Here is a 17994-nt window from a genome sequence, read left to right on the forward strand (position 1 = left end):
TTTTCACAAGCAAATCAAAGGCCTCAGTAGCAATCCTGCTGTGGCTAGACAGCATACAAGTCTCCTTGTGTTACAGTTTGGGAGGTTAATGGGTGAAATACATGAACTCTGGGCTTTAGACTAACAGTAGAACCTTCAAGTCGTCCAACACCTTCAGTTCTCTCACCTTCATCCACATGAACTGGTCACCGTTAGCAACAGTGACCCTTATTTTGTGCTTTGTTCTCAGTATTTTCATACCTCAGGTGTGGAGCTCACCAACTAATTCGTTCTGAAAAGGAAAGCCTTCTGGGCTTTTCGAACATCATGTCTATTCTGGAGATGGCCAGAAGCATCTATCAGATACCTATTGCTCACAGAGCTGTACTAATGTTTTCCAGGCATCCCTTTCCAATCATGTCTATCAGGCAGTACCTGACCTAGCAAGAACTACAGGAGCACAAAGCATGGCCAGAGAAGACTTGTTACAGGACAAGGGCTGATCGCACCAGCACATCCCTTGGAGCCTGAAGTGCAAGGCATGCACGTGAACCTAATTTTGCACGTGCTGTGGAGGTACAAGTTGCCAACCACCTCTTGGCAGTGCTGCTCATCAGTACCTGCTTGCCTGCTCCCATACCTCTGGACTAAATCCAAGAAACAGAAATATCGCAACCCCCCCCGAATTTCAGCTTGCTCCTACTCAAGGAAGGAAAGCCAACATAGAATCACCATAGAATCATTAAGATTGGAAAAGACCTCTAGGATCAGCAAGTCCAACCACCAACCCGACACTACCACGTCCCCAAGTGCCACGTCTGCACGGTGTTTGAACCCCCCCCAGGGACGGTGACTCCCCCACCTCTCTGGGCAGCCTGTGCCAGGGCCTGACCCCTCTGGCAGGGAAGGCATTTTCCCTCACATCCAACCTAAACCTCCCCTGACGCAGCCTGAGGCCGTTCCCTCTCGTCCTGTCACTGGTGACTTGGGAGCAGAGACCGACCCCCCCCTCACTCCAGCCCCTCTCAGGCAGCTGCAGAGAGCGAGAAGGGCTCCCCTCAGCCCCCTCTTCTCCAGGCTAAACCCCCCCAGCTCCCCCAGCCGCCCCCCAGCACACTTGTGCTCCAGACCCTGCCCCAGCCCCGCTGCCCTTCTCTGGACACGCTCCAGCCCCTCAAGGCCCTTCTTGTCCTGAGGGGCCCCTCACATGCAGGGCTCCTGCTCCCCTAGCAACAATATGTGAAGTCATGTAGCAATCTAGCAAGTTATTTGGCAAAATCTGTTATATAGTGCAAATTAAGCATGCCACACGTTCTTCTGTAGCTAGCGTTCTCCCTGAAGTGACAGTTATGTTTCAGCTCCAGTAAGTTGTCTCTAGGGCCGTGCTTTCCAGAGGTGACAGTCCTGCCAACAGTGCCAGTCCACAAGGCTACATCACTGGAGCTCAAGAGCTTCTTGGGTATGGAGGGGAAAACCTGACTCTAAAAGGCTGCTCTTTGTTCTTGGATTGCTTTCACATACAAGCTAGTCTTCCTGACAGCCATGCCACAACCTTGTTTCTCTAAATCAGAAGTCCACTGTTTCCTTACCTTGAGGGACAGGATAGCGTGCAACACGAGGATCTCCTAGTGCTTAGGCAGTAATGGAAGGTTTAGCAACACTGAGCACATTCAAGACACCAAGAAACCCACTGTCATCATAACCCACTTTTATCTGGAATTGTTTTATCCACAGAGCTGGAGTTTGGAACTTCTCACACCAAAAGACAGCCTTTTCCAACTCTTCCGTAAAGAGCTCTATTGGCACCGCCACCTGCACCTGAATACCAATATCGCTTACACCAGTAAAGTTGAGTGAAGAATTTCCAGCCTAGCTTAAATTGTGTCCATACATTGACCTAAGTCAGTAGTACCTTTACAAATCAGGCTGAGTTAGTTTAGTGAGGGTAAATCAGGGTGCCACCAGATTTAAACAGGTGCCACAGAGAAGGTCTGATGCACATGAGCATTGCTGCATGGAGGGGAGAGACAGTGCCCTTGTCCAGACTGCAGCCTCATCTACACCAAGCCTCATCTTGTTCTGTTATATCAATTTATTTGGGGGGGAAAAAACAAACCCTGTTGACTCAGTTCTTCTGGTGCAGGCCAAGTCACTTCTGCACATGCATCATTCAGCATCTCAAACTTGCCTTCAAATTTAAGCCAGTATTTAGCTGATTCAAATCCTATTCCCTGGTGTAGCACTTACAGATCCCACTTTTGTTTTAACTCCAGAATCCAGATACAGATATAATACAAACCAAAATTGCAGTCCCTGTTAGACTTGTGTAAATATTTGTAAAGGACAAAAAAAAAAAGGTTATTTCGCTCACATGGAGAAATCCCAAGTTATACAAGACCGCAGGTAAAACTCCGCATAGTTCAGGCCAAGAGGAGAACCACTTTCAAAGTGAAGCAACTTTTTTTCAAGTAGCACTTCAGTGAATTCCCACTAAAAATAAAAAAAATTCGGGAAGTCTAAATAGCCAAAGCCCCCAAAAAACTGAGAACTAGAAAGACCTTTTCAGCAGACTCTAAATCACGTCTGGTTTGGCCAAAGCCTCTAAGTTCCCTTTTGGTTTGGGTTGAGCTAAATTTGATTCTCCTTTGGTTTGGCCAACAATCTGAAAAATCTATTTTCACCCAGTATTAATCACACAAGGAAAAGCTGGGCTATGATTTAATGAGATGCTAGGTTGTATTCTCAGCAATTTTATCTTGATCCTCCAATAACTGAGCTCATAAAAAGGGCATTTAAATTATTGAACGCATTCCTGCTTCGCTGCCCTCCTCTTTCCAGGCTGCGTATCTAGTGGCATTGAGCATGGCGCTCGGATGGTGAGAACTGGCAACGCTCCACCAAAATCACTGATATACCGAGTCACACAGGCTGCAGGTCTGCCCCACGCCCAAGATGTTATCAGAGTAATAACACATTTCTCAAACAAATCATAAAAAGGGTCAAACTATGGAGACCCAAGAGAAACAGAAACCCTCTTTAAACAGGGCAAGAAAGGAAGTTAATTCAGAAACAAATTATCCCCTGCAGTAAGAAAAAGTGCCCAGCAGAGGTAATCAGCTAGCCAGCCTTTTCCTGTCCTGATGCAGAACAATGACACTTCTTGTTCTCATCCACTGCAAATAAATCTTCCTCCGCAGAGCAGCTCCAGGCACAAGCTTTCAGAAACCAGAATTTGCAAGTGAAGAATGAAGCTGTGACCAGCCAGCCAGCTCACCCGCTGCTTTGCGCAGAGTGGTTTCAGCCAAGTCGCTCTAAGCCGGGTACCTTTTTGGACTGGTAATGTACTCCGCTGGGCTCCAGAAAGACCCATCCTCCATAGCAAATAATCTCCCGAGGGGAAAGTATTTCCTATAGGTCAATGCATAAGGAGACACCTTCTCCCCCTCCCTGTAGAAATGCTACAGGCATTGAAACAAGTCATCCTTCTCTCCAACAGATCTCCTTTGGGGCTCAGATTCCTGATGAGGGTTTGAAATGGAGATCTCCTTTTCAGAACAGAGCACTTGCAAGGGTTTCAGCTTTCCAGCAGAACCCAGGACAGCCCAACAAGGGCAGCTACAGGTACTTAAAAGAAAATTAATCAATTCTTTGAACCCAAAGAACACTTGAGAGATGATAGTTATAGATTTTGGAGAAGAGGCTCCTGTTTACAAGATTCCAAATCTTGTAATCATTCCTCTAAAGGAGAAAATTGGTTTTAAACAGTTGAACTGTTTGATTTCCCACAGCATCCCATTTTGCTCTTTGAAAGAAGGAGCAATATTCTGAAGAATACCCAGTGACCGAAGCACCTCTATTTGAAATCTATTCAACAGCTACATCAGAAGCAACACGGCTTTTCTATAGACCCACAAACCTCTGGGTCTCAACGAATCCTTAAACACGTGAAATGGGCTTCGCGTTACTTTTGTTGAGAGATCCGTTAATAGCACGTTTCACAAAAACATCAGTTATATGTTAAACTTGAGACGTCACTACTCTTCAACTTTACTCTTATTTGAAGAGCAGTCTTGCTCGATATCCCAAATGACCTCACAATACCTGTTTTTGAAAGGCTACCTGGGTTTTTCCCGAGTTAAACTCCTCCACAGGAGCCATTGCAATGACACACTGTATCAGAGTAAGCAATTTTATAGTAACACTGAGCATACAAACCACTAAACCATTCTTTGCTTGCAGAGAGGTTTTTCTCTCTTTGCCTGTTAAAACAGCTTTAGCAAATCAGTTGAATGCACTGAAAATAAGTCCTTTGCCAATCCATGTGCCTTATCAATGCAGCCAAAGGAAATTGCTGTTCAACTACTCAATCCAGACTACGAAGCAGCTTGCTTTCATGGTTTTGTTGTTTTTTTCTGCAGATTCAGCTTTGGAAGAAAGCAATTATATCTATCTCCTGGCAAGAAGAACATAGCCTGGAAGTTGTGATGCCTGGGGAATTCCACTCAGCTCAGGCAGCATTTGTTCAATAACTCACACAGCTGGTGTTTCTCCTAGGAGGATGTCAAAGAGAGAGATCTACCAGCAGACAGTTAACAGTTACTTTAACATCCTTAGCATCAGGTATCATCCACTCCAAGGGGAAAAACAATTAAAGAAATAGGCATTTGCATCTCGATTTGTCAGAAAATAACGAACTGGGTGTGACAGGGCTTGGCTTGTGATGACAGCCACTTCTCCTTGTACATCCCATTGGATAAGAGAGGGGGAAGATGCACCTTCCCTAGGCTTTCTGATCCACAAAGCTGTGCAACACCAAAACCAATAGCTCTCACAGGGGCTTCTTCCCCATTTTTCCTGACCCAAAACATTCAAATCATCCAGTTTATCCCCCCCCTCAGGCTCTGGGTGGCTCACGGGGAACTCCAAGCACTCCCCTGCAGTACCTCTACCTGCTGCAGTCACTGCGTGCTGGAGGGGTAGCAGAGTAGCCCCCTAAGCTCCTACTAACAGCAAAGCTTCACAGTGAAGCAGCAAGAGATCGGCACGTCAGTGTCTTGCTGTTCTGGCAACTACTATAAATAGGGGAAAGTTGTGTCCATGGTTTCCTAGGTATGAGATCACATCCTTGACTGATGAAGCTGATCTGCAGCTCTGAAGATTTGCTTTCTCGTTAGAAAGCCATCACATGCACAGATACCTAGCAGACTTCATTCCTCTAGAGCTGAAGCTTGCCGGTTAGTGGAGCACGCAGCATTGTGCTACTCTCAGCTATGCAGACTACTTAAATGAAGGAGTCTCAAGGTTTCCGTGAGCTTATGTACCATGGTACAGCTTCAGCAAGATCAGGTTCTGGTCATTCTTGACAAAAGAGAAAAGCCCTAAAGCCTACTGTGAATCAGAAGCCAGTTGTTTTCCTGGACTTCAGTGGAACACTCAGACCTCAAGATCTTCAGTTCCCCAGTGGTTTGTTGTCACGTGGCGTTAGCCCCGGTCCGATGGTACATCGGACCTTGCTGGCAGTTCAATACACCTGAAACACCCAGGAAAGTATTGATTCCAGCAGCAGCAGAATAACTATTTCACCCTAAGTTTTTCCCATCACTCTTCCCAGTGAGGATAAGTCAGATGAGAGCAGCCCCCTCTAGCACAGAAGAGAGGGAACCAAGTTTTACTGTTAGAATGCTCTTCTGCAGCCAGGCTCCGCACAACTCAGTGAAAATCCTACAGAAGTTTTTTCTTTCTGACTAAGCTAATTTGGCTTTAATATTTCTCTCAAAGTCAATGCAGAATGAGCACTCCCAAAGCCATACCTCGCAACTGCTCTTCCTCATTAATATAATCCTATCATGATACTCCAGCCTATCTCATCCGCTAGGAATAAAGAGTTAAAGTGCACAAAACCCAGCAGCGCTAATAAAATTTAGCAAAGGGTACAGACTAAATGCAAGGATAAAGAGAAGAGCAGATATCTTAAAGGTTCTTCCCACTCACATGGACAATTTTTTCATCAATAAATTCCTTTTACTTCAGGGTTTTGGAAGTTGTTTTGCAACCCGACTTCAAGAAAAACGTAAGATCTAAAAATATGGTTCACAATCTGTTGCACAATAGCTACAGCAGAAATACAGTGCGATAATTATAGTTAATAACTCATCACACTGCTTTCCCACCACTTTCTTCTCCCTCTTCAGAGTAACAAAAGGAAGAGACAAGGAAAGTTTTGCACAAGACACCTTCAGGCTGTAAGCTTATTTTCCAAATCATGTCTTGTCATGGAAGCTAGTATTACTCACATGGATGCATTTAAAGCTTTGGCACACTTTCTGCATAAAGGCTGAACTTTTCATGGGTTGAAAGTCTGAACCCTTTTCAGCTTCGTGTATATAATCACAGCATTTGTGTCATGGCCTCTAGACATGCTTTGTCAAGTCAATGTTCTTCAAAGCCCTGTCAGATGCCATGGTAGAAACTTCTACCCTCTACCTTTCCTAGAGCAGGATGTACATATCCTTATTGCTGTCATCCTACCTATGGCATCCAAAGGGGAGGAAATGGCTCAAAAACCCTCTTAGTTGATCAGTACAGAAAGACCATTTTACTGTATGAATCTGTTTTCTTCTCCGTGCAAGCTGCTCTGTACGTGCCCAGCGTATGAGTGGAACTGACAGTAGCACACACAGCACAGACATTATCCGTTCATTTATTTTACAGAATAGAGCCCTGATATGCTGTAGTTTCATTTTTACACCTTTCTCTTTCGTAACAGATTAGAAAGAAGGCGGAGGGGGGGTGTTGGTGCTTGGTTCTTTAGGGGCTTTTTTTGCTTGTTTTAAATCATTTATTTCCAAGGCAGAATACTCTACATTTTTTCCAGCCATAAGCAGAGGGTAAGAGAAGAACTGTTAGTTGAAGGAAAGTTACTGTGACAGGTTTCGTAGCAAACCGGCTGTGGAGGCTAATACACATGCATGCACTCTGCAAGACTTTAAAGCACCTAATCAATACAACCTCATAATTTCTCTGGGAATTAACCTATTTCTTGACAACTTGATTTAGAGACTGCATACACATAAGGCAAAAGAAGTCAAATCTCATTGCTTTGGCTCGGTGACTCAGGTTCTGGCCTTCCCCTGCAAAGTGGCAGTTTGCCTCGCCCAATATGCTTGACTTTGAGACAACAAATTCAAAACCAACTTGGTCAAGTGGAAGCTGGGGAGAAGCCACTATATCTCAATTCCCAGGTGACAGTCCTTACTGTGTTAAGGGTCTGCTCCAGTGCTTAACAGTGTTGACAATTAATCAGTGCCTGAAATAATTGTCAAAGTAATCAGTGTCTAAATAGTGTCGGAATTTCTGACTTCAATTTACAGTTACAAAGTTCAGATGTTTTCAAAAAGACCCAAGAAATTCTTTTGGTTCAAGCTCCCAGACTTTGGCAGGCAAAGTAGTCCATGAACCAGTTTCCTTGCCCCTTTCAGAAGTTCTTCTCATTAACATTTCTCAGTAATAAACATTTTCTGGCTCAGATTTTTTTCAGCATTCTTAGCTTGTTAACACCAGATTCCAACAGAATCCAAGAGCTCAATGCCCTGTAGATACTGTAGTCATCTCTGCCCAGGCTACTGCCCGTCCATTTGCAAAGAGGAGCAGCCCAACGCCAAGACTGAGATCCCACAGGCCAAGATGGATGGAGAGGGCATCACCATCTTGGTTTACACGGACATTCTGAACTGCTATTCCTCCCAACAACAGGAAGAGTTACAAGTTTTGAGCAGCCAGTGGATTCTGCTAATATAATCCAGGTACTTACATGATACAGAGCCAGGACTGCTGATACTGCACCCCTGTGACTGTCGCTGTGACCCCTTGAATTGTATCTGATAAGAGGTGAACTAGGAAAAGAAGAGAGGGAAATGTTACAGGCTGTCCACGTTTGGTTTGCAACTGCAAATAACATTTCCTTTCAAATGGAAGCTGAGTACTAATACCAAGCATACTTATTGATCTGCACAGTGGATTGATGCAAGGGTGGGGGGTGACAGAGAAAGATGGAAACTTTTGTCCTGTTGCTTTTGAATTTTATTCTTAAGCTATTCACAGCTTGGAAAGGCAGCTGTTTTCTCCTCCCAACATCAACCTACTGCAATATTAGATTATTAGATTAGCATTATTCAACACACACGCAGACAGGACTGGAAGAGGTGTCATCTTCTGACTCCCCTGCCCTCTCTCTCCCACTTCCTAACTACTGTTCTCAGATTATTTTATGGCATTGCTTTTGTTTTTTCTATTGGCAGAAAGCCTAAATTAAAGATATTATAAATGCGAAGCTCTAAGACAGGTAGCAAGAAGTAACCAAAGCATGAACATGCTTACTACATGCTCAGGACTTGACATATCTTTTAAACAAATTCACTGAGGCTGTGACAGTTACATTTGAGGTGCGATGTACATGTTTGTATATTCATTCCTGTTGACTCTGAAACATCATGGGTGCCTACAGAAAAACAACGCTTAGTTAAGCTTCTTTACATCTTGGGCTAAAAGGTAGTGATTTAGACTATGCTATGACATTTGCTGATAGTTTAAGGTCACACATGAGCCAACGACGTTGGCCAGGGCTGCCCTAGTTGAGTTTTGGAGGAAAACAAAGCTCCTCTCATCCCTTCCATTGGGCTGGGAGCAACACGAAGGCTCAGCCCTCCCCAATCCGTTACTTGCCCAAAGCAGTCAAGCTTCCCCAGCCTGTATGAATTCAGATGGAGAATCACAAGGCAAAGGAGCCATTTCTGAAGAGACACCAGCAAATGTCTCTTTGCCAAAGAGCATCAGACACTTGTCTGAGGACAAGCACACCTAATGGGTCCAAACAGACAAGGCACTGCAGTGCTGTAGACTTCTCCCCCCAGAGGCCACCACAATGTGTCCTCTTAATGAAATAGGGGCAAGACTCCATCCAAAACAAAAAACCCTAAAGACATTACACCCTTCAGCCTGGGCGACATGGAAAATGAGCTCCCAGTGTCACATGCAAGTCTGGGGACCACGCAGTAGCGAGTGTTCTTTCCACCAATGGAAAGAATGACAACTTAACAGTAACACACAGGCAAAAGCAAATCAAAAGTTGATTACCGTTCCCTTCCCGTGGGGTCCCTGAATCTGTGAATAAAGTGCTCATGATTTTCTCGAAGTTGCAGCTTGGCTCCATGTTCTCAGGATCTTCAGCAAAGTGTTTCAGCATCTCTCGAAGAACATCATCCAAGGAGGTGGCTGTTTCATCAAGGATGATGCTGGCTCTGGCCAAGAACCCATCCAGGTCTCGGTGGGCTCTGACTTCCTCCTCAAAATTCTTTAATTTCAGGTACTGTGTTAAGAAGAGGTCAGTGTTAGACAGCTGTACACAATACTCAACAGCAAAGGACTGGGATTCATGTAGTTCACACGCAGACAGTTTTGTTGAGGTTATGTCACCAAACCAATGCTTCTGAAGTCGCTTTGACCATTCAGATCACACTATAGAAGAAAAGAAGTTTCATGTTATATTATTAAGGCATTGAAGGCTGGCATTTTCAAGGCTTATCCTAACAGTCACCACAGGTGACTGCCTAGGCACCATTTACACCCTGACATAGAAAGCAGAACTAAAAAAAATGCTTTTGTTGCCTAGGATAAAGCACAGAAGTCAGCCTAAAAGCCAAAATGTTTAAGGTAGCATTTAAAGCCCTCTTTATGTTGAAATAATTCAAGAATTTTGCAGAAACATGGGAAGTTATTTGTAAGAAATGGACTCTGAGCTCAGCAGCATGAAAAAGTTACCAGTACGCTTCTCTGCAACCTCATATTCAGTTGGAACTAACCCAGTTCTTATCAAACTGGGAACCATCTCTTCTCCCCAGTACTCCCATTAGGGAGCCTGAAGTGGGAGATAGGGAATGCCATCCAGCCCATCACCTTTTTTGACACTTCCTAAATTTCTATTGTTCCCACTCCCAAGGAAGTTAATTCCTTTGTGTGTAACACTTAGCTTTGAATCAATAAAAAAAAGACAGACAGCAAACAGAGGCTGAAACTGCCTCAGATCTGCTGCTTCCCTTTGCTGCCCAAGGCTTGTTGGCCTCGAGATGGAAGGAACAGCGATGCTTAGTACAGAACCTCAACTTATTTCTGTATTTGTCAGCTGAGAAGTTTGTTAACTGAGTAAAACCAAACTACAAGTGCATTGTTCCCATTTCGCAGTCCTTGGAAATCCACACACAGAGTTAGTTAGCACTCACAGTGCTGATCAGGAAGGACTGACAGTCCTGTCCTCTCCTTCAACAGCTTAAGATGGAGCGAGGAAGTGCGAATGGCACTTTGTTATATGGATCTTCCTTCTGACAGGAAACCAGCCAGGCTTGAATTCACGATGTTGAGGACTGGATTGTCAAGATACATTTAAGCCCTCAGTTGCCCTTAAGCTCAGTAAGAATCAAGCTCTGAATTGCTTTTAAGAGTCTGACGCCAAGTTGTCTCCACAACCAGGACCTTGGCACACACCCCCCAAGTTATGGGACCACCCCAGAGCCCGAGTAATGGATACCCTCTTCTCACACATACCCTCTCTACCTTTTCCATTTATAGCCTAGACACAGGGAAAAAAATGCTAATATCTCACAAATTACTGTAATTATGACAGCAACTATCAAGTTGTCAGTACAAATCCATTGCAATTAGCACTGTTTTACTTTGCATCAATCACTTCTTACACAGCATCTTTGAGAGGGAAGATTCTCTGAACGATTTCAGCTCCCACCCCCACAGCTTTGTTGCCATCTGCTCTTAGGAGAGGAGACAGTGACACAGCTACATTACAACTCCACCTAAGAGACCAAGTTAGTCTCACATTATCACTGCATGAGAGCAGGTTAAAACACCTATCACCGTCTGTAACACGTGTTCATGGGGCCGCAATATGACCAGCAACCACCTCCCCAAAGGTAACTCATTTCAGCTTGTCTGGCGCTCAGAGTCCAGCCTAGGATGTAGGTTCAAACAGCAAAGAGGCCAAATGACCTAGACAGGATTTAACAAAGTCGATGGCAGAGGAGGTACCCGTGGAGGTATGAGGAAGGTTAAGAGCATCAGGAGTGCCACGGTGCCAAAGAGCAGCCTGCAAAAAAGCAAGGCTGGCTTTGTGTCACCAGCTTCCCCCATGCATGAAAGAAGCCACCAGAAGCAGAACAGTGGAAGGAGGAAGTCGAGGGATAGCTGAAGAACAGCAGAAACTAATCAAAGGCATTCAGAAGAGGGCTATTATCTGCCCACATCCTCTCAAATCAACCCTGATCCTCCAGCGAGCTGTGCACGACAGCATTGTTTGTTTGTTGTGGCATATGCCACCATCAGCAGCTTACTGCTAGTCATAAGGATTCAGCTCCAGGTCTGCCACAGGCTTCAGGTAATGCCTTGGGTAAATAATTTTCCATGCCTCAGGACTGCTGTATTCCTCTGCTCCTTTGTAAGAAGTAGGAGCAATACCCATCCTTACTATCACTCCCGCAATGTTGGGGAACATATGCATGTTAAACATCACAAGGCAACTAGCCACCATGAAAGGATATAAATATATCGCTCCCTGAGACAAACCAAAGTCAAATTAGTGGAAGCACTGGTACAGCAAGTCCTCGGAGATAGCTCAAACAGAACTGTTCCAGTCAGGACACCCAGTGGTTTCACGAGCGATTAATGATTGCTCCTTCACAAATATTTTTAGCTAGATAGTCAAGTCACACCAGGATATTTCATGCTGGAAATTGCTTAGCCAGGAACTCAAGACAGCTACCCAATAGCCACGAGTATCGGTGATTGCAAAGCTGCACGTTGCATTGTGGCAAGAACAGAGGGTGTCGTGCCAAAGAAGGGGGAACACATTGAAACAGCCTCCCCCAACTTCAGGCAGGTCTCCTAGCCAAAGTCACACACTATCTGTGCAAAAAAAGAGCTCTCAACACTCATCAAGAAGGCCCAGCATGCAAATTCTCTGCTGGGTGGCTGGCTCTGGAGACCACCTCTGCTTACAGACGCTGTAAGAACCTTATGAGAAGGGCTGTCCAAAAAGCACGTTGTCCTGAGCAGACCTCTACCGGTGCTGTTGCCGTGGTCACTTGGGCCAATTCCCTCAGAAACACACAACGATGGTGATTAAATAGCTCAAACCCTGTTGAGGGGCTTCTCCTTATTTATGCCTACCAAGTGCCATGCCAGATAGCAACTTCCCTGAGACAGATTGCCCTTCCAGCACTCCTGAAGGGACACAAGAACCACAGGCTACCACCAGACACAGGGAACAACCTAGCAGGGAAACATCTCCAGACAAAGCTTCTGAGCTGACCACCTTTCTGCTAGCAATTCCCCCCTTCCCAGACACTTGAAGCCATCTCCTCCATGACACAGGTCCCAATTTCCTTGGCATTTGGAGCACAAAATTTCCACTCATCCTGCCTCAAGGCCAAAATTGGCAATACTATGTTTTCTCAAGCCCTGCTAACGCATGCTAACTCTCTGGTATTTGTTGCTCAACAGCACACCAAAATACTTGAGCATGAACTATAGGCCAGAAAAGCAGGAATCCTACAGCTCTGAAAAGGAAAAATAAAACAGAAGCGACAATTATGTGTTAGCAGTTTCCAACTATTTCTTATCAGAGACAGATCCTTCATTTGGGCTTAGAATTTGCACTTTAAGTGATTAAGTTCTTAGGTTACTTTCAGTCAAGTGTATCCAACTCAGAGAACCTTGGCACTAGCATTAGACAAGACAAATTATTGACAAAGACTTTTCCATTCCTGAGCACAGAAGAGCTTGTTTTAACTTCTATGACTTAATTTTAAACCATTTTTAATTTTTCTGATGGTAGTGGGTTTGTTTTGGGCTGTTTTTTTTTGTGGGGGTGATTTTTGTTTTGTTTGTTGTTTTGTTTGTTTTTTTTTTAAACTGCGGGGGAAGGTTTCTACTAAGTCAGACTGCTGAAACACCTTTTCAGGATTTGAGCTGTCTTAGAGGCCTGAAGTAAAGCAGAGTTAAAGAGCTTTCTGGGATTCCCTAAAAAAGCCCCCAAGGCTTTGGTACACAGATTTAAGAACCCAAGTTACAACCTTCAAAACCTGCAATATATGATTTACCGCCATTGGTGACGGTACAAGTTTTGATGCCGCCAGCCAGCCTCTCCAATCAGCACACAAGGCAAGAGTCAAGACAACTGAAAGCACCGTGAGCCATGCCTCAGCCCCAAAGACCCAGACTTCATGTGGTATTAAATATCACCCCATTTCCTCTTTGCATACTTTCTGTGTACTTTCATAGTCGGACGTTTGTAGTGATACAGCCTATACGAGGGTTTCTTGCATTTTCACCTTATCGTTATTGAGTTACTGTCTCAAGAGCAAGCGTAAACTAAGTGTTGTTTCCTAATCATCCTCCTAGACTGTGTGTTTCCAGGGAATTCACTCCTGCTGAACCTCGTGAAGGCAGATCTGATTAGCAGGAATAAACAGGAAACCAAACCACAGCAATGTCTATTGGGTGTTTCTGCTTTCGGCCCAAGAGGAGCTCAGCAGCCAGAATCTCTACGGTGTACACTTGGACCCTTTTGCAGGCAGCTGCAGAAGAGAAAGTGATGAATTATCATGTCAAGGAATTGTCTGGGCAAAAAGCTGTGAAACACTCAGAATTACAGATAAATTGTTTAGAGAACACGCAGCGCATGGCTTTTTAGGTTTAAGGACGGAGGAATTAAAGGAAAGAGGCATTAATATACCCCCCCTGTTTAGACCATTAAAACACACCTCTCCACCCCCAAGGAGCATTTCCAGATCCTTTTCTCTGCTTCTAGATAATGAAAAGAAATAATAAATTGATCACACAGCATCCCTACTTACCTTCCTTGATGTGTGCAGTAACACGCAGCCAGCACTTTCATTTTCAGCTGGAAAGGGGAGAAAAAATAAAGCAAAATCAGAGAAGTGTTACTATCACAGGTACCTGACAGGCAGCAGGAACCAAGCAGGAGGCTCAGAACAAGTATATCTCTCTTGGCAGAAGGTGATCCCTAAAGAAAAGCCGGGTATTCAACTTTTTCAACATTTCCCATTTTGAAAGCATAAACCAAGCATAGAAGCAGCCTTGGGGCATCATCTGATCAGTTGGGGTTTGTGTCTGGTAGCATTTTTTCCTGGTGTCCTCTGAGCCCCCACCCCCCCATTCCCTATGTATTTTTACTTCTCACTTCTCTCCCCACCCTCCACCTCCCCCCAAAACACCCTTAACTCTTAATCCTTTAGGTAATCATTTAATCCAATGCATCGTTGTTTGATAGATTGAGGCTAAGACTGCATGAGTCACGCTCGTTTGGAAACCATTCTTGTCCTTGTTAAAGAGTCAACAATAACACCCAGGCACTTCCAAGGGAGCAGGCTGCGAGAGATCACACGCAGTGACTCGAAGATGAGCACATTAATGTCCTGTCAACTCACCACGCTGCCTCCATAAATCTAAGCATAAAGCAACAGAGCTCTTGGGAAAGAAAACTGCTGTTCAGAGACTATTAAATATCACTTAGTATGTTACGTGGACAGGGATACCCAAGAAGTTCCCAGTTTAAACTCCCAAGCACCAAGCTTAACATCTTCTTCGGGTATCTGTGAAACAATGTTGGGGTATAGGCTAAAAACATAAAACCCAGGTATTTTTGCCACAAGGCCACTCCACACCGCTCGCATCCAAGGCAGTGTCTCTGTAGCATCGCTAGTACCACAGGTACTGTCTGTGCACCCTTCTCCTCCAAAACACCCCAACAAGGTTGACCCACTACCAAAATGCATGATACACATGAACAGTTTTCACTCAAGTAAGTGTAGTGACAGCATGGAAAAAACCCACTGCGGACCAAAAACTTTTCCAGAGGCCAAGCTGTGGAAAAGTACAGAGATGTAACGCAGAGTTACAGCTATTCAGATGAGATTCTTGCTTCCTTTCCAGATCTGGACCTCCAAGACTTCCAAATCCTAACCTGTTAGAACTGCTGCAACCCCATTTCACAGGCTGACCACACACAGAGGCACCTTCAAGCCCAGCCTTGCTACTCTCCAAAACCATACGTTGACTGAGGACGCAATTCACATGAAAACACCAGAACTCCAGAAGCAACAATTCTTTTTGGCACACAAAAAAAGCTGCTTTAAGCAAAACCATCTCTGATCAAGCAGGAGTTCAAGTCATGTCCACAGTGGGGTTAAAGCTCAGCAAAAACTGGGAGCAGAGTTGACTGCACCAGAGAAGAGGGAAAGGATTGCCTTCATCTCCCACTAAACAAAATAAGACAGTTCAGCAGCTTTGATTACGTCACCCAACTTCTCCTAAAGTTCACTTAGACACTGTTCATGTGATTAAAAGCATCACTTAACTAGACAAGTCTGCTGGTGCAACAGTCCCAGTTATTACTGCTTTTGACACATCTGGAAAACACAAGCTGTTTCATCTAAAAAATGCTATTTATTATTAAAAAGCAAGCACCCAAATAAACCAGAAACATCAAGCGTTTTCCCCAGACTCTTACATTGGTAGTTCTCCAGTGCTCACTTACTCAACTTAGAGCCTAATTACACATGCAAAACTATGCTGGAAGATTTGGAAGCCATAAATATTCATTGAGAAGAAAACATGTTTTGGTTTTTCTGCTCTTGCAAGAAATACTTTGAGAGAGACAAAAAATTCCCACAACCTTGAACAATAGCAGGCACGTACTAAAGAGATAGCTGCGTATCTGCAGTCTGTCCTTACAGGTGCACGCGAACGCAGCAGAAATTTGCGTTGTCCTTTTAGAATGGGGCAAACTCTTGGTTGTCCTTATCAGCTTCAAGCATGTATCAATCTTCTCCGCTGACAGCTCTCTCAGGTACTCATCTCAGATGAGCACCGAGTGCTGCTTTATCAACACAAGCGAAAACATCTAATTACATCTGTTGACCGGGGCCTTTCAAACTTCTCAAAAAAGCTGTTCTGGGTATGGAGGCGATGCTTTGGAAAGCCCAGAGCCCCATTCATCATTTCATCCAAGCAACACGCCACTCCAGCTTGATCCAGGGAAAGGAGACAGCTGGATATGGCCAGCCCAGTTACCTTAAAGGCCCACTGGAGTGCAATAACATTACTCAGGGACAGTAGCAAATCCACTGGAACATGAAAAATGGGGAGAAAAAATACGCACAGAGACTTCCCAAGTGCTTCCTCTGTCTGGCCTATGAACCACCTGCTTGCTTACTACAGGGGAACCCACTAGACAACGTGGGATAAAGCCCTGCATGGGGTTGCTCGTGACACATCCCTTGGGAAGTAGCTTGGCTAAAGCTCGAGACCAGTCACTACGAGCCCGCCACCCATTTCTCCTCCTCCATGGCACTGTCACTGCTTCCCTCTGGTTATGGAGGAGCTAAAAAGATGCAACACCCTTAACCTTGCACCTCCATGGAAGACCCCTTCATGGGGACAAAACGGGTACAGAAAACCATGGATTCACCCTCTACTGACAAGGGAGAAACTATCCATCGATCACCAGTTATGTCTCACTGCCAGGAATAATAACTAGATTTCACACTTGAATGTCAGGATTAAGCATACTTAAACAGAACAAAAGAGGTCAGGACCATGTAAAATTTTCACTTCTATTTTTGTGGTCGTCCTTGCTAGACAAAGCCGGCTGCACAATGATTTCAGACAAGCTAGTTAGTTACGGGCATTCTCGTCTCTGTCCTCACACACAGTTAAAGGAGAGCTGCCAGGGGTGGCCGACCTTATCTGTTAGGCTGCGCTCCAGGTTCTGCCCAGGGGAAAACCAAAAAGTCAGCAACGCATCTCCGACATCCCCTGGCAGCCACATCAAGGCAACACGCACATCCCGAATTTCTAGGACGCGTGCACACAAGCACGCAGCGTTACTGAATAGGCTACATGCAACTCGCTGGGAGCTCGCTTCAGTTTTATCAACGCTGATGAATTATCAACATTAGACTTACACTTGTGGCCTTGTGTTGCCACGTTCAGAGCGCTGCCAGGGCACCGTGTCACACCTCCATTTTTTATTTCTCACCATTTGCAGAAGGAACAGGACCCATCCAGCTTTGACATGAACAAGGAGATTTAATACTTGGAAGCGAGGAATGCACCAGGATATTTGCTATACTCCAAAGCGGTTTCATCCCAGCTGCCTTTTATATAACATCTCTGATAACAACCCAGGGAAATTAAATCCCCTAATTGCTTCTCCTCCACCCCTCGTTTATATAATGACATCTTCTGTGCAAAGACAACCCTGAAAACAAACCCATGAAAGTCATATGCCAAAGTTCAAGGCTTTTCACCTTTTGCCTTAAGAGATCTCCTTCCACCCGAGATCCCCTTGTACACATCCCCAGTGCTGCCCTTAACACCTGAGAAGACCCAGAGGTCTTTGGAGCAAAGCCACCACTGAATGTCTGCAGCATCCTAAGACCATATTCTTCTTTGGGATAAAGGAGTGGAAATTGGAGAGCAGGAACTTTCTGGCTGTGCAGGTGGCAGCGCACATTAGATCTACGTGCACTCCCCAGTGCCTCTGCGTGGTAAATAGGCTAATGAATCAGAGCAGAACACTACATTAGCACTTCCATGGTTTTCTCAGAAAAATATAAAGTATCTGGTATAAGTGGAAATACTTAAGGCTTGGGAGCTTTTATTATACAAAAAGGAAAAAGCTATTTTATCTGACCTTCCTTCAGGGGTCAGAGCAAACCTAAGCCTCAACCATATCGCAACCAAAAACTATTCTGCTTTTAGAATCTGTTGCCTTAAGAATTATAAATAAAAACACATCAGCACATGGCATGACAGGAGCTTGTTAGGAGCAGCGGAGACACCTCTAACTCATCCCTGGCAGTGAGGGATTGCACAAGCAGGATCTCAAGGGGATCCTTTGCTTTGCTGTCCTGCCATGACTGTGCCAAG

The 17994-nt window shown here is 44.7% G+C and overlaps 1 protein-coding gene across 3 annotated transcripts in view; it reads right to left on the reverse strand.

Moving 5' to 3' along the window:
- The window catches only part of SLC4A11 (solute carrier family 4 member 11), a 93006-nt gene that overhangs the window by 44419 nt on the left and 30593 nt on the right, over positions 1-17994 (reverse strand). For 2 of the 3 annotated variants that reach the window (XM_075092230.1, XM_075092232.1), the window contains exons 4-7: positions 13896-13942; positions 9112-9343; positions 8414-8476; positions 7790-7871 (exon numbers count right to left, since the gene is read on the reverse strand). In XM_075092230.1, the coding sequence (XP_074948331.1) occupies positions 7790-7871; positions 8414-8476; positions 9112-9343; positions 13896-13942 (424 nt within the window). The remainder of the gene's footprint in view (positions 1-7789; positions 7872-8413; positions 8477-9111; positions 9344-13895; positions 13943-17994) is intronic. The other variant, XM_075092231.1, reaches the window with a different exon arrangement.

Source organism: Phalacrocorax aristotelis, chromosome 4 (genome assembly GCF_949628215.1).
Source record: "Phalacrocorax aristotelis chromosome 4, bGulAri2.1, whole genome shotgun sequence".
Taxonomy (NCBI): Eukaryota; Metazoa; Chordata; class Aves; order Suliformes; family Phalacrocoracidae; genus Phalacrocorax; species Phalacrocorax aristotelis.